This window comes from Macaca thibetana, chromosome 8 (assembly GCF_024542745.1).
Source record: "Macaca thibetana thibetana isolate TM-01 chromosome 8, ASM2454274v1, whole genome shotgun sequence".
In the NCBI taxonomy this organism is placed as follows: Eukaryota; Metazoa; Chordata; class Mammalia; order Primates; family Cercopithecidae; genus Macaca; species Macaca thibetana.
Genome location: NC_065585.1, coordinates 29,556,540 through 29,578,237, shown reverse-complemented (window position 1 = coordinate 29,578,237; position 21,698 = coordinate 29,556,540). Strand labels below are relative to the sequence as shown.

The following is a 21,698-nucleotide window of genomic DNA, read 5'->3' as shown; positions in this document are numbered from 1 at the left end:
AACAAATTAGCACTGAATAAATTGTTCTTTATTCCTAGTTAATTTATCTGAAAAGTTGATATTTTATGTTCTAGTTTCTGGCATGAGATATAAAATGTGCCACTGCTCTAAAAACTACATCAGAAAAATTTTTTCCACAAATGGCTTTTTTAGGGGAAAAAATATAATTAACAGGATCAAAATTTCACATAGTTCCACATCTCTAAACTTATATAGAAATTTAATGGTTACATAACTTCAACCATATCAGCAAATACACTTCTTTTACTAGCATACATCAATATCCTCCCAATTAAAATACTCTGTAAGACTGCCTACATACAGTATTTCAGATCAAAATAGCTTTTACTGAAATAGACTTTCCTGCCTCTCTGATTTAGCATCTCACTTTCCCTTATCGGCAGATGGTTAGCCAAGTTTTATTTAAATCCATATGTCTTCCATAGGCATCGTACAAATACTGAATTAAAAGATGAACAAATGTTTTAAAGCTAATCAGATTAGCCTTTAAGTGAAAAAAGTAACAAAGTGGAGTTTCATTTCCTGCAAATGACTTTTACTACATCACGGTTAGATGACTGAAGGAGTTACATCCCCGTAAACTACCCAGACAAAAATAACTCACTGTATGAGACAAGATTACAGAAAAAGACTTTCCTGACTTTGATTATTTTTTCATGAATCCTTCCTCTCTGTATGAATTCCAATCCTGGCAGGCAATAAATCTGGTACCAGAGGGATAGCATAGTGTAGGCATGGTTCAACATCAAGGCTAAGAACAGAAGAACAGAATACTTCACCAACTTTATTTCCATACAGCTATACCCTCTCTCCCTCCTTTACTTCCACTAATTTGCTAAAGGGTCAAGAAAACAGACAAGAACTCCCACTTGTGGAAAAGAGCTCCACGCCTTCATAGATTTCAGTTTCATAAATATAACCTGTACTTTTATTCATCTTTTCTAGGCAAAGAGATTAAGATGATGAGGTTGGGATTGTAGTACAAACATCGTATGCATTCCTGAGTTCATAAAAGCTTTCAAATTCTCCTATCCAGGTTTGTCTCTAGTTAAGTCATGTTGCAGGCTTAAGCAATAATACCTACTAGTATCGTTCCCTTCTTCTTATCATGCTTTCGGGGCTATATGCCTTTGCTTCTCTGACTGGGTCATAAAATGATCTAGATAAATGGTCCCATTACACATTTTTGGTTATCTTGAGCCCAGTATCTAATATTCTAAAATACCTCCCTTCTTTAGAAGGAAGCAGTATATTGGTATGGTAAATCATTCTTCACATTTTTGTTTCAACACTTGGTAGCACTGTGTTCTATAACCTAATAATATAGCTGTGTAGAAGACTAAGTTCAACCGAAATTGAATCTATAGTTAATTTTATTTAAAAAAAGAAGGTATATAAAAAATAAATTTTGGAGTCATGATTTAAAAAATAGACAATTTAGGTTTGAACTGAAACTTTTAAAACCTAGAAATGCACTGGCAGATTGTGTCTCTAGATTCCTGTGTCACAAAATTCTATAAACCTTAAGAAATCTCTGTTTCACCAGATAACTCAGAAAAAGGGATATATATATATAGATATACATGTAGATATAGATATATATCAAGTGTAAGGATGTTCCATTAAAGCTCAAATACTTTTTATTGTTATATGAACCCTAAATTGCTGTAATTGATTTTTCCCAGAGTAAGTAACTCACTAGATAGTATTATACCCTAAAGGTTACTGGAAATAATGCACAAAGTAATAATTTACTAATTCATCAGTCCTAAAAAGAGTATTCAAATAATAATCAATTTATAATTATAAACTTAATTAATGGTAGAAAATTTACACAGGCGGTATGGCAGTCCCATCTAGGAAATAAAATATGGTTTTCCAAATTTAAAAAATGCATATTTCCTCATGTAATTCTATTCAATTAAAGATACATTGATTCTAGACCTCCTAAAAGATTAGCAGTATAACAGGGCCAACAAGAAACAGAAATATAAAAATGCACTGCCCTCAGGAGCTCTAAATCTGGTATGGGAGGAAAATTTGCAAACGGATAAATTAAAAGAACCAGTATTTGCAGTATCTCTCATATCTTTGTTCTACTGTGTCCCATACTTGTCTAAAAGCTCCTTGCTTTTAGTGGAAAAACCTCAAACACACACACACACACACTCACACACACACACTTCAATGAACTTCAATTTCAAGCCCAAGGAGTATCACATAAACCCCAACATTGCCATGAAATGGATACATTAAAATCATAACTGGAAACTACATGTATGCCAACTCAACCCCATGTAAACCAAAACCACCATGTTTGAAACTCATCATGATTGTTCATTAAAAATAGAATAACCAAGACGTCGGACCAAACCAGAATACTATGCAGTCCATGTTGCCAGCCATAAGAAAGGTCAGACTAGCTTGGGCTGGTCCACTGGATCAATCATCTGCACTGGGACTGTGAGCCCAAGTGTAAACTCCGACTGTATTGTTACCTATTTCCAAGACTTTCACCCACTATAGTTAGGTTAGCTATTATGACACAAGTGCAGATTGATTATGATTAGAGTTCATAGTCCTTCAAGTTTGGGAATAACTACTTAAAAGCAATCTAGATATAAAACTTAAAAGGTTTGTTTAAAATAATGGAAAACTGGTATACTCAGGGTAGTTCCTTTACTTTTAAAATGATTTTAATACATCTTCAGAGAATTTTCAAAAGAACTACCATAAATTCTGTGATCATCACACAATGAAGTGTGGTTGATTTTTTAAAAGGCATTTTAATTTGTACTTATTATAACAAAACTTTAAAAAAGCATATTTTTTTCTTAACATTAAATGGGTAAACAGGCTAGTAAAAAGTCATAAATAGGCCTATCTCTCAGATCCAAATTGTTTACAAGAACTGAAAGCCTTAAAGCTTGGAAGATTTTAATCAAGACTTCCATTAACCCCCTACCAACATCCCAGGGATTGTAGGAATTTTAAACAAAAGGGAAAGCAGAATGCTTTTAAAATGACTTAATGTGATACAGTATTAAGATATGTAACAGTGTTAGCCATTAAACAACAGGTGATATATCACAGGCAAGCATTTCTCTTTTTTCTCAATTATAAAATAAGACATTAAACAAGACTTGAAAATGAGCCACTGGGTTAAATCTAAGAGAAATGATTAGAGAATAAATCAGAACACCAATAAATAAAACTAAAATCTGATAGTTCTTATATATAATGAATCTATTAGACAGGCACAGTAAATATGGCATTCATTTTTAAATGTGTATTCAAGAATTTGTCATGTATATTTTTTCTTTGATAATATATATATATATGAGATCCTAAATAGTAGGGCTATTTTTATCTATATCTGAATAAGCACTATTTACATATATATACACCCTACATATATAGTTATATATTTAAAAGAAAATAAACATTTTGAAGTTATTTAATTAAACAATTAAATTTTATTTTAGACTTTGATTTAAATACCCACCTTCTGCTCTAAAACTTACTCTTAGTTTAGCTTGTTACAATAAGACACTTAAAGCACTCATGTCTTTGTGGTGTTTCTGAATCCTATCAGTTAGGAAAAGATTTTGACATACTCAGAGGATCTTAACATTTGATCTCACAAATGTCAAAATAGTAACTTTCACTGCAGAGGGGGCCTCACTCATTTTTTTTTTTTTTTTTTTTTGAGACAGAGTCTCGCTCTGTCGCCCAGGCTGGAGTGCAGTGGCCGGATCTCAGCTCACTGCAAGCTCTGCCTCCCGGGTTTTTACGCCATTCTCCTGCCTCAGCCTCCCGAGTAGCCGGGACTACAGGCGCCCGCCACCTCGCCCGGCTAGTTTTTTGTATTTTTTAGTAGAGACGGGGTTTCACCGTGTTAGCCAGGATGGTCTCGAACTCCTGACCTCGTGATCCGCCCGTCTCGGCCTCCCAAAGTGCTGGGATTACAGGCTTGAGCCACCGCGCCCGGCCCTCACTCATTTTTTTAACATAGATTTTTAGGTGGAGTGAAAAGTTCAAATTCTGCTTAGATTCTCCATAGGCTAGTGTACCATGTTTCTTAAGCTTTCCAAATACCACTTTTCAAGAACCAACTGATAAGCAACCTCTTCTGGAATACCTGCCTTGATAGATTAATTAAGAAGGGGTCATTTCCTTTTCTAAATTTCTACAACAGTTTGCTATGGTTTTGTTTTTGTTTGTTTTGTTGTGTTTTTTTTATTTATTTTGTTTCACTCTGTGGTACCTGTCACTCTTTTTTCTTGTGCTGTAATCGGTTTATTGAGCATTATTTTTGCTACTGGTTTGCAAAAGACTTAAAGAATCAGTGTCTATAGCTTAGTCACGGTAATGTTGCTCCTATAATATTCTGAACAAACTAGGTTTTCGGTTTATATTCGATTATTAAATGAATGTCAATTAATTTGGAAGTCATTCCAACTCCTCTATTCCCCATGAGAGTCTATGTTTCCAGCTATCCATTAGATATTTTCATCTGAATCCTTACAAACTTGCTAAGTACAAAACCAGCTTCATTATTTTACCCTCATAAAACAGTTAACTCTAGAATTCTGCTAATGATACATTGAAAATAAATATAGGCCAGGCTCAGTGGCTCAGGCCTGTAATCCCAGCACTTTGGGAGGCTGAGGACGGTGGACCACCTGAGGTCGGGAGTTTGAGACCAGCCTGACCAACATGGAGAAACCCCATCTCTACTAAAAATACAAAATCAGCCGGGCATGGTGGCACATCCCAGCTACTCAGGAGGCTGAGGAAGGACAGTCGCTTGAACCTGGGAGGTGGAGGTTGTGGTGAGCTGAGATCGTGCCATTGCACTCCAGCCTAGGCAACAAGAGCGAAACTCCATCTCAAAAGAAAAGAGAAGAGAGAAGAGAAGAGAAGAGAAGAGAAGAGAAGAGAAGAGAAGAGAAGAGAAGAGAAGAGAAGAGAAGAGAGAGAGAGAGGAGAGGAGAGGAGAGGAGAGGAGAGGAGAGGAGAGGAGAGAAGAGAAGAGAAGAGAAGAGAAGAGAAGAGAAGAGAAGAGAAGAGAAGAGAGAGAGAGAAGAGAAGAGGAATAAATACAGTAAAGCGTGTGAATTTTGAAGCCAGGCTACTTGGACATGATCCAGTTTGATCCAGTTATTCACTAGCGGGGTGACTTTTGGCAAGTGACGTAACATCTCTGAGGCTCTACTTCCTCTCTGTAAAATGGAGAAAATACAGCATGTATATAAAGGGGTTATTATGAGGATTAAATAAGATACTACAAACAAAGAGTAAAGCCTTGCCCATAGTTAGTCTTTATCAAAGATTAGCTAGATTAGCTATCATTTGTCTCCTTCCAGTCATCAAAACTCAAAGCCTCTTTTTTGTCACCTGCACATACCAACTTTGCTAACTCTTGAAGATTGTCTGCCCAGCATATTTACAGAAATCACTTCCCAACATCATTACCCTAGTGTGGGCTCCCTGTTATTACTCATAGGGTAAGAGATCAACCTAATAAGTCTTTGTCACCTCAACCCTGTCCTTTCCATGCCAACCTATGTTAAGACGGTCATGTTAACCCTATTAAAGCTTTGATCAAATTATCCTTCACCCAAATCCTGGTATGGTTCCCTATTTCCTTCTGAGACAAAGTTTTTCAAATAAACATTTTAGAAAATTATCCTAACCTGTATGTCAAGTCTTAGCTCCTCATACTATACTATACCTACCTTTCTATCAAGATTTTCTCTTTTCTATATCCTGAAACTGCCCCTTGTAACTTACATTGTTTCCTCTATATGGCTTACCCTTCATGCTGTCATATTCACCTGCTAAAAGTCCAGTCTTTCTTTCAAAAACAAGCTCAGAAAATCTTTTGGGACAGCTAAGTCGATTCTCTCAACACAATGTGATCTATTCCTCTTCAAACAATCATAATCATTCTCATCTCCCTTCACCTCTTTTATGGAAGTCTGATTGTATTTTAGCTGTCACCATACCTGTCTTATCACCTACAGCTAATTGTATATAACTTGAGTACAGAAATCTTGATCTACTCATTTTCATACCCTTTATAAGTTCTTCCACAGTTCCTGCCTGAAACCTAGCAGGTGCTAAATTAATATGTATCGGACAACAAGAAACTTCAGAGACCAGTATATCAGGAACTAACTCTACAAAGTTATTCTCTACTTCTTATATTTCTATTTCTATTTCTTTCAAGTTTGAGTATAGGTTAGTTTGGTCTAATGAATGTCTGCTCTTTGAAAATAAATTCTGAATCCATATGAGTACCAATATATTTAAATTCGGACACTCACCAACATGCATTCCAATCCCACAAACAGAAGTGTGTTTTGTTAAAATTTCATGAACTACTAAATACAGTGAATCTCTAGTGTTATGAAAGGACTTTGCCTAGAGAAGTCTAATGCTTGGAGAAGCAACTGAATGAGAAAGGACATAGAACAGTTTTGTAGTCTTTACTGTAACACCTGATTTTCCTTCTTATCTTATAATAAGCTGTATAAATAGCTGTAAGCAAATGAAAGTACATTTAAATATTTCAAAATTCAGTTTGTGCACCAAACACTTCACTGAGTAGTTCCTGGCATCGACTTCATGTGCTCACCAAGACACATTAAGAAATCTGACACATTAAGAAATGTTTTGGAGGCAGTTAAATCCCCATATATGTATAACTTTGTAAGTGCATTGTCCTATGAAGTATTCTCTGAATGTCACAGTGACTGAGAAATCTTTCAGTTATGAAAGTAAAATCGATACCTGACTGATTCTTTGCTGGTGCTCAAGAAATGCACTTTATTCAAATCATCATAGTTATTCACTTTTTCCCCTATAATAATGTTTAAAAAACTTTAGGGTTTCTACTTCTTAGCTATCACTGCGATGCAATTTGAATTAATGAAAGCCAAGAAATAATACTGTTTTCCTGTTTCTCTGGAGTACATATACACGATCTGGTAACGTGACCTACGGTTGCCAATAAACTCTACTATTGCAATAATTGCAAGTTGCAATTATTCAGCTATAAAGATACTAAATAAAAGTGGCACTACTGATAATAGCAAAAATTAGAAATAAATGTCCAACAATAAGAAATCAATAGACAACTTTTCTAGGACAACTAGTACAACATATAGTGAAATTCTATGAAGTCAATAAATATGATGTAGCAGAATATACAGTGCTATAAAAAAGTATATAATTTATTAGAAAATGAAACTGAAAGTTATTTAATAATAAACGTACAAATCCATGTTTGCAGGTGCATGTCTATGTGTGTATGTTTGTGTGTGCATGTCTGTGTGTGTGAGTGAGCATGTCTGAGTGTGCATGTGTGTCTGTGTCCAGAAGTAAACACATTAAAAATGCTGATAACTTATTTTCTTCTTTTTGCTTGTTTATATTTTCTAAAATGTCTACAATGAACATATATCTTAATAGGAAAGATAATGCCAAGAAATCCTAATTTAACATCCTTTTCTCTTTTCCTGGACTTTTTCCAATTTATTTCTCCACTTAATCCCTAGCCTCACCCTAGAGTCTACCTCCTCTCCTGAAACCCACAGGAGCCAGTAGAAATTTGGTCACTTTCATCATGACCACCTATACTTCAAATAATTCATATATGAATAATGACATATGAACTCTGAAGGAACATAAAGAACAAAGATAGGTTTATAGTTTTAAGATTTCCGTGGGATGAAACTGTATTATTCACATCCATTAAATAGAGTTTGAATGATTCACAGCCAATTTTATTTTTATAATTGTAATGAAACAGCTGGGATTAGAGTCTATTCGTGGACTCATAAGAAATTTGCACCCCACCTACTAAAATTAGTTTCTGCATCCAAAATTCTGACTTGAACATCTGACTGTGAACAAAACAGGCATCATCGCTCAATGCCAAGAAATTGAGGAAGGAGACTTTAAGCATGTCACTTTCTCACAGAATTATTTTCTCATTGTGCTTACTTCCCTTTAACTTCATTCATAAGCAGCCCCTTAATATGACTCTTTTGTAGCAAAGTTGTTTCCAAAGAATGGACTTTCTTACACGAGGTAAGTTCAAAGAATATAATTTTTGAAGCTTTCAGACTGTATGTGTGACAGGTGCTTATAACTTATGGATTCTCAGCCACCCCGCTGGAAATCATATTTAAGAATTTGTAGTTCATATATATACACACATATATATCTCTCTCTTTGGACATCAGCCTCATTACGTCTAAAATATAAGATTTTTGTCTTAAAGTTGCCTCGGGTATCAATTTATAGATCTGAATGCTTAAGGTTTTAGAGGAAATTTACTTCACTCTAGATTTGCTTGATGCTGCAATTGTAGAGATTTGAGAAACTGCATACTTCAAACTATAATCTTCCAAAGCAGGAAACTGTGTATGAGGCTTGAGTGACTCACCCAGGGTCACGCAGCTAGTTAGTCACCAAGTGAGTCTAGAACACAAAGCCTCCTTTCCTCCAATCCAGAGCACTTTCCACTACATCACAAGGGAAGAGCAAAAAGAAAACATAACATCTAATTTTACCAGAAAATAAAATACAGGCAGGCCTGAACCACAGCCAGAGTTAAATGTGGAGCTTACCTACCTCCAAACCCAACTGGAACCTCAAACGTTAGTATCTATTTTAGACTCTTCAAAAATATTTAAATCACATGTGAATTTGTGGAAAGCTGTGATTTTCAAAACTCAAAAACACCCAGTAGTCATACAGCGTAAAGTTATGACACTGTATTAACTGGATAGTAAATTTGTAGACCGTAGACTGTCCATCCAGACAATTTACACTTTAAAAACATCCAACTTTCGGCTGGCTTCTGTGGCTCATGCCTGTAATAACAGTACTTTGGCAGGCTGAGGCGGGTGGATCATGAGGCCAGGAGATCGAGACCATCCTGACTAACATGGTGAAACTCCGTCTCTACTAAAAATACGAAAAATTAGCTGGGTATGGTGGCGGGCGCCTGTAGTCCCAGCTACTCGGGAGGCTGAGGCAGGAGAATGGCGTGAACCCGGGAGGCGGAGCTTGCAGTGAGCCGAGATGGCGCCACTGCACTCCAGCCTGGGCGACACAGCCAGACTCCGTCTCAAAAAAATAAAATAAAATAAAATCCAACTTTCTTAGAATGAGTTTGTAAGTCAGGCAAAGAGGACAGATTTTCCTGTATTACCAGGGAACTTTTGGGTAGCCAATTTCTGACATGGAGATTTAGATAAGTCAAATATGTGCATCTCCTAAAATATAGCCAGCACTGCCTTCAATTATACCACGCTTTTAAAAACAAATATACTTCTAAAATGTAACAAGTAAAGTTTTTTTCATTGTTCAATGTACAAAAGAGGTTGTTTCAAAAGTTCCACACTGAGTCTTTTTTTAAAAATAGCAAATAATTATTTTTAAGTAAAGTGAATGTATCTTTCCAATGTAGTGTTTGTACATTTTTAGATTCCATATAGAAGAGTGGCTTAACCTGTTTGTCTTAAACATTCAGAAATAACATCATACATATTTTTATGAATGTATGGTTAAGAGTGGTCTGAGAATCTGTATTTTTAGCATATAGGTAGCACAAATGCAATGTTAATTCAGAAAGTATTCTTGCTCCTGCTCCTTCAAATTTTCATAAAAAATAGTAATAATATTCTATAGTTAGCAACAATATATTGCATATTTCAAAATGGCTAGAAGAGAGGACTTAAAATGTTACCAGCACATTGAAATTTTGATAAATACTTAAGATAATGGATACCCCAAATACCCTGACTTAACCATTACTTACTCCATGTTTGCAAAACTACCCACGTATACCTCACAAATGTATGAAATATTAGGCATCAATAACAGAAAAAAAGAATATTCTGACATTCTGACAACTTTATCAAAGAAAAATACTTAACAATCAATATGCATTTAATATATTTCAGCAACAAATAAAAACAAAGATAATTAAATGCCATTATTTTAAAGAAAAGAGAAATCAATTCTTTTCTCTTGTACTCTCTCAAAGCCCATGCCATGACCCACACATCCAACAAACATCTGGGGAAGGCGAAAACTTCAAAACTGGTTTGACAAACTGTGAAGGGTAGCAGGAGCATCATCCACAGAGGCAAAGCAAAAGCAGAGAAAAGAGAGAAATTATTCCCCCGAGAAAGGTAAAGCCTGAGTAGACTGTTTTCAGTTAAAACCCTTGACTCAACTCTGCTTAAGAAAATGAGTTCTTCTTCATGGCCGGGCGCGGTGGCTCAAGCCTGTAATCCCAGCACTCTGGGAGGCCGAGGCGGGCGGATCACGAGGTCAGGAGATCGAGACCATCCTGGCTAACACGGTGAAACCCCGTCTCTACTAAAAAAAAATACAAAAAACTAGCCGGGCGAGGTGGCGGGCGCCTGTAGTCCCAGCTATTCGGGAGGCTGAGGCAGGAGAATGGCGTGAACCCGGGAGGCGGAGCTTGCAGTGAGCTGAGATCCGGCCACTGCACTCCAGCCCGGGCGACAGAGCGAGACTCCGTCTCAAAAAAAAAAAAAAGAAAATGAGTTCTTCTTGCAAATCAATTTCTCTAAAGAATAAACTACACTGCATATGCAATATAAGGTAAGATTATTATACTATTTACCTTGTATCGAGCATGTACTGTATTCTATATATGTGATAGAATTGCCACTTGCTTTTCTCCTAATTTTTTGCATCTAAAATAAGACAATTTATGAGTTAGAAGTTAATCCTTAAATATTTCTAGGATATTATTCCCATGCATTTTTTATGAGCCAACTTATTTAATAGCTTAAAAATTACCCTTTTAGCTAACAGTGACTTGGACATTAAATACCTTTTGTTATAAATCATGTACTTTCTCATTTAAATAACTGGAAATATACTACACGAAATTATCCCAAAAAGATGATAAAGCAACAGAATAATATGTACAAGGAGGTCCTTCAAAATGTTCTTTATAATTAAAAATTGGAAGTAGCCTAAATATTCATTAATAGGGAATGCCTTAAACATACTAGGATGTCACTATTCCATGGTATACTGAAGCACAAAAATGAACACTGTGGGATGCATTCATTGATGAGAAAAGATGACCCCAATACACTGAAAAATTAAAAAAGAGAATTATAAAACAGTGAGGTACATAATCCTATACTTGAATAAAATATACATTTAAATATACATAAAGGATACGTTAGATGCCAAAATATGAACACAAAAGTATTTATAGGTTGGGATTTATGAGTGGTTTTCATCTTCTTTACAGTGTATTGTATTATCCAACTCTTTTGCAATAGGCATGTATCACTTATATAATTTCAAAAAGCTATTTTTTTGTTTCGTACATGCACACATAAAAATGTGTATGCTTAGATGAAACAAATTAATTCTGAAATTGTAGACAATGACCCAAGTATTTATTAGCAAACCATATTGAGCAATAGTTATGAGCAGGGACTCTAGAATTGTCAGAGCTAGAATTTAATCTTTGCCATTATGAGCAGTGTGATCTAGGCAAAACACTTAATATCCAAGCCTCAGTTTACTCATTTAAATGATGGGGATAATAACAGTTTTAACCTCAAAGAGTTCTGGTGAAGATGAAAGGAATCTATCCACTAATAAATTAATGGAAAGGCAGTAAGCTTAACCCTAGAAACTGAATGCTAAATAACTTGACAACCAGTTATAAATATCCCTCTATTTTAATCAAATATTTTTGTAATGCTTTCCTATACAATTATTTTAAAGTAGTTTCACCAGATTTTTTTTCTCATTAAGAATTTGAATTTGATAGCTATAAATAGGTATTCTTGTGTTACCCAATGTATATAGCTACAATCAGAAAGTTAATTCCCCGAAATTTTATGTGCTTTGTCTACCAATACTTTTTTTTATGACTGAGCATCAGTCTTGTATAAAAATTTTAACTAAATGTAGCACTACAGGCAAATGCAATTCAATAAATCATGTTGCAGGGATCTTATCACTTCCTTCACACAAAGTATTGTTTTAACCAGAAATCTATTTTAAAAATCTTTTCCATTCTGTACCTAAATTCTCATAAAAGTATGATTCATAATCACTACCTTTTTAATGTTAGCAATTTTATAAAGTGTATTTTGCCTTTAAAAATAGATATCTATACTGTATATACTTAGCATTTTCTGGTTATTCATGATGTTACACATATATAAATTTCCATGGTAGAAAATGGGTTATCCTTTTCCTAATTAATATGTCCAAAGGAATTCTTCAAAATTAGGAAACTATATTTTTCAAAAGAGGCAATTTAACATATAAAATTACAAGTGAGAGGGAGGCATTTAATCATTCTGAGATGAACAATGATGCCAAACGCTCAATTTATCACAAGTGTGCTATTGTCAGAAAAACAAAACAAAACTAAGATTCCTCTGCTTCACTCCTAATCAGATATAAAGTTGTGTTCCAGACTTCCTTGCATTTGTAAATTATAGTTCATAACGAAAATCTGTAAATAGTATTGCTTCTCCAAAAGGAAAAAGTGTCTTCAAATATCAATGAAACAATTTGCCTTTCCTTAAACTAATAACACAACCAGATACAGTAGTACTTAGCTTGCCAAGCTTTCTTGAGTTAACAGGCAGAGCAGTCTACTAATCAATGCCTTTGCCTATAAACACTTAAGGGAAGTTTTTGAGCAGAATCTAAGGGAAGGGAGTGTGTGTGTGTGTGTGTGTGTGTGTGTGTGTGTGTGTGTGTGTATATATGACAATGGAGACAATATTTTCCTTTTTGGTGAGAACAACAAAATCCACAAAAATCCAAAATATAACTTTGTTGTGGCATTTTAGGTATTAATGGACCGTAAAATGAACCCATCAGACTGGGCTCTGCCAGAAAATTACCAGATTCACATCAACACTACATATCTCATTTTTTGAATCATTCTGGCCCTATGCTCCTGAAACTTGGGCCACCTTCTGTATACTCTTCACTTCCAACATCTAAGAATGCTCAACAATGGGTTCTTTGGGGGCCCTGTTATCTCCTGACTCATGCAGTCCATGGAAAAGAGAAGCCAAGCGAAAGATAGTTATACAGGAAATAATGAACAAATACTGTGCTAAAGGATAACATTTCACAGTGGCTGCAAACCTACAGTTCAATTCACTAAGATACATCTGCTTCACCTGCTTTAGAAACCTGGGCCAGCAGAACTATGCCAGACCTCACAAACAGTCTAGGTTACAAAAACGTTGTTGTTGTTGTTTTTCAAGTGTTGTTAATGTGGGTGGGTAGTAAACTAGGGCAGCCACTATGGAGAACAGTACGGAGACTCCTCAAAAAACCGCAAACAGAACTACATACATGATCCAGCAATCCCTCTACTGAGTAGTTTTCCAAAGGAAAGGAAATTAGTATATCAAAGAGATACCTGTCCTCCATGTTCACTGCAGCACTATTCACAATAATCAAGATATGGAATCGGCCTCGGTGTCCAACGACAGATAAATGAATAAACAAAATGAGGTAAATACATACAATGGAATATATTCAGCCACAAAAAAGCATGAAATTCTGTCATTTGCAGCAATGTGAATAGAAAAGGCGAACATTATTTTAAGTGAAATAAGCCTGGAATAGAAAGTTAAACACTGCATGTTCTCACTTATACGTGGAAGCTAAAAAAAAAAAAAGAGTTGATCTTGTAGAAACCAAAAACAGAACAAAGATAAGAGAATAGGAAGGGTAGAGGAAAGGGAGAATAGGGAGAGATTTGTTGAAGGATATGAAGTTACAGCTAGACGGGAGGAGTAAGTTTGAGTGTTCTGTAGCACTGTAGGATGCCTGTAGTTAACAGTACCATATTATGTAGTTTCAAATAGCTGGAATAATGAATGTCCCTAATACAAAGAAATTACAAATGTTGAGGTGATGGATATGGAAATTACCCTAATCTTTCCACCACACATTATATGTTTCACAACAGCACTACGTTCCCCATAATATGTACAATTATTGTGTGTGCATTAAAAAAAGAAAGTGCTTTAAAAAATGTGTGGGCTAATGAAGTAGACTTATAGAAAAAAAATTAGATTACTTGAAAACCTCATTAATCAAACTAATAAAACCAAACTTCTATACCTATGGAATTGTTTTTAGTTGTTTTCTACTATCAAAGATGGTATATAAATGTAAAAGATGAATAATCAATAAATAAGAAAAAACTACTTAAATTTTACATGGTAAAACAGAATTGTCATGTTCGGTGTTACACATAATGAATTTGATACGTGGATTGTATTTTTTAAATCTCAACTGAAACATATTTGAATTTAAATCATATATTTTTCAAATAGATGTCAACAGAAATACATCTATATAGCACAGAAGCACAGACATGTGCAAGGATTCTTCATCTCTGCATATAGTCAATAATTTTTAATTATTTATTTTACTCTCAGGCAAAGAAAATATCAACTGCTACCTAAAGAGAAACTACCAACAGGGCCTAAAGTCACGGCTTCATAACCAGTGTTTAGAGAGGTATATACTTCCCATTTTTCCTGATATAGTCTGATCTCTTTGGTACTTTATGCACGAGTAAAAAGTTCCAATCGGGTGAGAAAACAGTTACGTACATAAACATTATGTTAAGTCAGTGCCACCTCTATGATAACTGGAATTTTGCTTTCATTTTAATTAAATATGAAGCAAAACAATTAATATCACTTTTCACTTCAGACCATCTTTAGTTAAAAAAAAAAAAGCTCCTGCAGTCTTCTGTCAGTGGTTGTAAAGGCATTCAACATTGTCACTTGTTTAAACGTCTGTTTGGCTGCCAACGGACTGTCCCCAAAAGAACATTTTTGCATCTCAATAGTCTGTCCGGTATCAACAATCTTTAAACTATAAATTTAACGCTGCTGAAGAAAAGGGGAAATAACATTCGCATTGTACTGTCCTGGTATCACACTTACAAAATGAACAAATAATCAGACTATTTCCACTTATCTAGCACTCTGCATCTGAGGATCTCAAATGGCCTGACAAACGTTAATTAACTAAGCTGCACAACACTCCTGTGAGGGTGGCAGGCAGTATGATCCTCTCCAAGCGACAGATGAACGGAGATCCCGGGAGGCCCTTCCTTTGAAAGTCAGTGGCTCAAGCTGGAACTCAACTTCCAGAACTTGGAACTCAACTCCCCAGGCCCATGGTTGAGCATCTCTGCTGAAGCCAAGCAGCACAAACTGTAGATGTTACAACTGATAGACTTTCCTAAATAAATTTAAACTGGAAACCAAGATCAATCTCAAAGAGATTTATCTTTCCTCTAGGTGCAAGAAAAAAGTGCTCTAATAACTACAGCATTTGAACCTACGAAAGAATCTGAGCTATAAGTTATCTAGAACATTCCGTTTTGGCAAATAACATGGAAGAATTTACCTGAATGTTGATTTGCCATGAGCTCACCCTAAAGATTAACCCAATAAGCTTAACTGTACTTCTGTATTTTATTAACAAATGAAAAACTATATGATATGGTTAATTTTTTTGTGAAATTTAATGATCAATTTTTGGATCCTTATTCATATAGTTATCAGATAAAAAGCCACTTTTCTGCAATGGAATATTCAATCTAAAAATTCCATTACAAAAATAAAATCCAGAATTTCTTATTCAGGAAACAATAAGATTAATACAGTTGCATCTGCATAAGTTTATTTAAAATATAAAAACCTTTGTGTAGATGTGCATCATAACAAAAAACTTGTCAGAAAAGTAGACAACTTTACATGAATGCTGACTATACTACACTACTTAGTTTAAAATGGTTAAGAAACATCTATTGGAATATATAAAATAATTTACTTATCCTTTTAACACAGGTAATTTTAAACATGCTAACCTCTTCACAGACCTAAATCTTAAATCTAAAAAACACTGAGTTTTCAAAATATTATTAGTAAATGTTGGTGACCACTTTCAGGAGGTGATTCATGTTTTATAAGATCTATTCTAGAAATGTTAAGATAATAAATTAAAGTTGTCATATAAGCTTAGACTATTTGTAGCAAAGATTCTAAAGGCCTTAATACTTCTTCCTACTAATACAAGAAAATACTCAAAAATATTGTACAAATATTGTGTGATTAATATGCAACATAAAGCCTAGTTTTCCTAGAGTAATTTATAAGATCAAGTTTATGGCAATGTGCCTTTTGTCATACTCAAAGCACAGTAGTCAACAAAGAGGCACATGCAACTTAAAATTTTTATATCAAGATCAACTTCATACTAATAACAAGGGAAAAATATAGACATTCACTAAATAAAAATACACATAAATGATATAATATTGAACACAAAACTTAAGCCAAACACTGACCCTGCCTAGGCCAAAAAAGGGAGAAAACCAGTAATGTTAATGAAGAGAACATTTCGAAATTTTAGCTCTTCTTGTGATTCTTATATTTCCTTCCTCACTTTGAGGAGTACAGCAAACTTTCATTGCTAAAACCAGTAAAAAAAAAAAAAAAAAAAAAAAGTTATCAGAAAGACTAATATGCTGAAAGTAACATTTAATTATGTGCTTTGTAACACAATCCTAACTACATTCAGCCTTTTATTTTAAAATGTTAAATATTTACCAGCATAGTATTGAACTATATTAAATCAACATTTTCTGTTGTGCAAGTTTTCCATACTTAATTCATGATATCACTCTGCATAGTATTTTTAAACAGTTAAGTTTTACTTTAGTATTAGAAACTGGATATATAAATGTATTAATACACTTGTTCTATTAATGCTGTGTTGAATAAACTATTTAATTTAAAAGGTACTTTTTAAATCTAATAGTTTACATTCCTTAAAATGCTTACAATTTCCAAATAATTGTAGTTACTTTCGAGTTCTATTTTATTGTTTAAAATATATAAATATGCATTCTGTAAGCATATTTATAAACTACTGTAATTTTTGTTCAAAACATGTAAATTATATTTGTCTATTTCTATGGTGTATTTTAAATTATTACAGGACATCTTCACTAATAACTATGCCTCTGCAACTACAAACTTCAAGTACTTTTTTTTTCCCTTTAGTAAACATGACCTCAAAATTCTGCTTTTTTTTTTTTCTACCACTGGCAGGGTAATGAATTGGAGGTATGTATTCGCTGTGATAATTTGAGAATACCAATACCACCAAAGTAGAATTTGTGTCGAATTCACAATCAGAATGGGCTGTTTCTTAATTCTGTTAGGTGTCTTAAAAAGCACATCATCTAAGATATGTACACACTGAAAATTCCATATACAGCTAATAACCTAAATGTTGCACTATAAATTAAATTGGCTACCCTTCCTATTCCAAATATCCAATAAAATTGGTGATTTCCAAAAGCATTATTCAAATATAAAATGTGAATCTTAAAAGATTTAAATTTTATTACAACCACAGAATGATTCAATGCTCTTCCTTTTATATATGCATATGTATGTATATGTATATATTAACGTAATTTTATCAGATCTCTGAAATTTAGTAGATTACAGCCTTTGAAGATAATAAATCATAGGGTTGGAATTTGGCTATTATTGTAGAACACAGCTAAGGAGTCTCTTGTTGAAGGTTTCCTACTTCAGCAGCTAATGTGGAGGAACTGAAAAGGCGGTTAAAATGATGCAACAGAACTTGAAATCAGGGATTTAAGGAAGTGGAGGAATTGAGAAAAACAATTTTTTAGAAAAGTATTATCATCTCCATCTTGCTGAAAAAATGCAACCACTACACTCAGGTTTTTTATACCATTGCTTAATAAATTGTCATTTCAAAGTCTTAGACTATATAAACAATGGCAGAAAAGGTAATATTCCAGAAACAGTCAAAACAATATGGCGTCAAATGAAGATGTCATGGATGAAAACAACTTTAAGTGGAAAAAGGAAGGAAAGAGGTTCCAGTGATATAGATATAAGGCCCCCAAATATACCATACTCTCAAAATGCAGTATGAATGTAATAAAACATAGGACATTTCATTTCTGCCTTATAGCCAGAAGCCGTAAGTCACTTGAGGCCAGAGGAGTAATGGCATGCTGAGAAAACAACAAATATTGACAATTATAAAAATGCAGCTCCATGTATATTCACTGGAAGGGAGTTCCCTAAATTGAACCACCTCTTGAAGGGCACAGAAACTGTTTCTCTTTTTTCCGGAAGTTACTCATAATAAACTTGCTTCTTCCCTCCAGGAAGGATTCTTTGTTTCTCTCTGTACAGGGGGCATCTCCTCTTCTGTATTCAAGCCCTTCTCTTAGCTCCAGGGCATGACTACAGACGGGAAAGGTAACAGCTTTTATAATTAACTGTGCACCTCTAAGGGGAGTTTTTCAACTCCGCTAGAGAATACTGAGAAGCACAGATAGGCTTCCGAGAATCTGCGGGAAATGAGAGCAGAGCAGCCAAGCAGACATTGGTAAGAGCAATTTTTCTTCCCAGTATATAACCAGAGAGAACTGACTGGTCTGTGACCCGCAGGTCAAAGCACCGGGCTAATGGAACTCTATTTCCTAACTGGATCTTTTGTAAATGTTAGCTAGTTTCTGATCCTGCCTTCTATGCACGAACAAAGCTTCAAACTCATCCAGAAAAGCTCAAAACTTTCAGAGTTAAGGTAAAATGTCCAAGAGGTGGTGTGTCAGGCATTGAGCAACTACCACTTATTGGGAGCTCATGAATTTTCAAAAATCTAAATTTTTTTTAACAACGCTGAGTCTACAGAGTATGAAGAGAGCAATCGAGGATCTTACCTTACTCAGAGGTTTTGTTTTCTTTATCCACATGGAACTAGGTCTTTCCCCCTAAAAGATCCTGTTCATATCAAATGCATGGCACTCTTCTTTGGCCGCTTTGCACGCTATTCACATTTAGGCTTTTCTCATTTCTCCCCCTCTTGTTGGCAACTCGACAACAGCGAGCATTGTCATTTGTACATAATTATATCGTGGGTTTTAAAAAACACTGTATTTTTGTATAAACATCTCATCAAGGACATTACATTCTTAGTGATTTAAATCTCTTCTGACTTCCTTATTAACCATATACTGTCATAGCAGCCTAAAATGTAAAAGCCATTTAGTTATTTCAATGTAACAGATGTACATCCTTCTGGGATTCTAAACCTCCCTTCTCCAAATATGGCCTTGTTGTTTTGCATAGTCACCAGGAATGATTAACCAACATTCAATCTGAGCTAAGAGCAAAGACAAACAAGTGACTGCCTAACACTGTATCAAGTAAGTGCACAGCACACACAAACACACATGAGCTACTTGCTGCCACTTTGGCCTTAGGAGTCTAAATCCCCAGATTGAGACAGATCATTAAGTCTCACTTCACACACAACACAATCCCATATAGAAAGAATGTGTGTTCCTCCTTTTGCCCTTCAAAACAAATGAATTATTTAAAAATGAAACCTTCCTACCCGTAACAGGGACTGGGATTCATCCTTGGGCTTGTTTTCTCCCGATGCAGGATACTGCTGGGGGAGGGCCCCAGATTTCTCTCCGCCAGCTGGCACCCCCTGCAGGAATCCCTTGGTTTCCACAGCCAAGCCATAAATAGGTCGCGCCAGATGGGCAGCTTCCACATTGGGGCTATCCCTTAGAGTCTTTGTCTGCTCTTGGGTGCCGGACACAGGCGTCAGCAGCCCCAGGCTTGCTTGGGTGTATGACGGACTCCCCCGCAGGATGTCTGCCCCTCTCCAAGTCACGCTGCGAAGGTCATCACTGGAACTCTCGGTCCAAACTTTCTCTTTGAGCCCGTCCTTCTCCTCCAGCTTCTCTCTCTTCACCACACTCTCAGAAACTGGCTCTCCCATTTTAGAGTCTGGAGTGAGCAGATTGTAGACCTTGAAGTCAATTTTGGGCTCCTCCTTGATGGTGGATATGGCATGACCGTCCTCTTCGCCGTTGGCTGTAGTGATGTCCTGTTCCTGGCAGTGAACAGTGTTGAAGTGCTCCAGTAGTGACTGAGTATCGGCAGCTGTAAAACTGCACTGACGGCATTTGTAGCAGCTGTGTGCTCTCCTGGAGGAGAAGAAAACAGTTATTGCAAAGACAGCGTTCTGGAGGGTTGTTTTGTTTTTAATAGCCTTTAAGCACCTGAATTTTCTACCTACTCATGCAATGTAGTAGATAGAAAGAACTACAATATTCTTAACACCCAAAAACTGGAAGGAAATTAACTGGCATTTTCAGTTCTATATAAAGTTCCCTTGTTATATTAGCAGTAATAGCCATAACACAGACACACACACAGACACACACACACCATGCACGCACGCACGCACGCACACTGCTCGTGCTTGGGCGCATCCATTCCAGGTGATTAGCATTAAAACTGGTTAGTTTGCATTATTATTAAATGCCCCACTCTGCTCATTTTACCTTGAGAGATGCATTTTACCCTGATGGATAATCATTAATTATATTATTTAACTCACTATTCTTATGTTTTCACACCTGATTTCAAATGCCCTTTTCACTTTCTGTTATTTAAACTAAATTGAGGATTTTTCCCCCCTGTAGATACACTTCAATTTCTAATGCTGAAGTGCTTTGTACAGCTTTTCAATATATTAAAAGGAACTAAATTTAAATATAAAATAATAAATCATTATCAAATTATAAAATGATTTGAAAAAAGAAATAAAGTGTTATTTTCGGTCATCAAATTTAAATCCATTTAGTGAATAAAATATTGGTGACTGATCTAAACTCTAGAAAATAAGATGTACATATAACGCATGATTTTTCTCGAAACAAAGTCTATTCATCTATGAGAACATATACACATTCAAGAAATTGACTGTCTGTTGAGTGTCAAACATCTTAATAGAGACTTTACAAATATATTCATTAAAAGGGTGTGTGTGTGTGTTTTCTTTTTAAATGGCATAAAACAAGACGATTTTATTATCACATCCCCTACCATCTTCTGCTGTTAAAGAGAGAACAGTAACTGCTCTATTAGGACAAATATTTGATTAACAAAGAAGAACAGAAGTACTGCACTGTAAAAAGCATACCCAAAAGATACACAAGTGATGTGGAATAAGGTATATTTTGTTTAACTATAAAAGCTGTGTATGGCTTTCTAAATAAATATCGGGGAAACACTTTCTACTTCCCTGATATAACTTGCTATGAATTACCAACTTAAAGTAACAAAATAAATTTTGCGAGATATTACTTAAAGCTGTAAGATACAAGTTATGTACTCATATATGTAATTTTTGATAATCATCAAAATATTTCTTTGCCAGGCACTGGGTACACATTGGTGAATAAAAGATAGAAAGTCTTTGCCCACCTGGTGCTTAGAGTCTAGTCAGGAGTGACTAGACAGGAAGTTTCACGTGACTATAAGTCTGTAAGGACAAAGTGTGACAGGTACTAAGAATGAAATGGATGGTAATTGGTGTCAAGGGCTGCGTAGGTAATTAGGAAGGACTTTCTGAGGGAGATATACGAAATCAAAGGGTGAAAAGAAGCTATCCTTGGAGGATGAGGAAGGGGAAAGGAAGCCACATTCTAGCAAGTCTGAGACACTGAAAAGAGGACA

The 21,698-nt window shown here is 35.2% G+C and overlaps 1 protein-coding gene across 9 annotated transcripts in view; it reads right to left on the bottom strand.

Annotated features, from left to right (window-relative positions):
* The window catches only part of TRPS1 (transcriptional repressor GATA binding 1), a 263,713-nt gene that overhangs the window by 162,095 nt on the left and 79,920 nt on the right, over positions 1–21,698 (bottom strand). For all 9 annotated transcript variants that reach the window (XM_050801962.1, XM_050801958.1, XM_050801957.1 and 6 more), the window contains one exon: positions 19,558–20,161. In XM_050801962.1, coding sequence (XP_050657919.1) covers positions 19,558–20,161 — 604 coding nt within the window. The remainder of the gene's footprint in view (positions 1–19,557; positions 20,162–21,698) is intronic.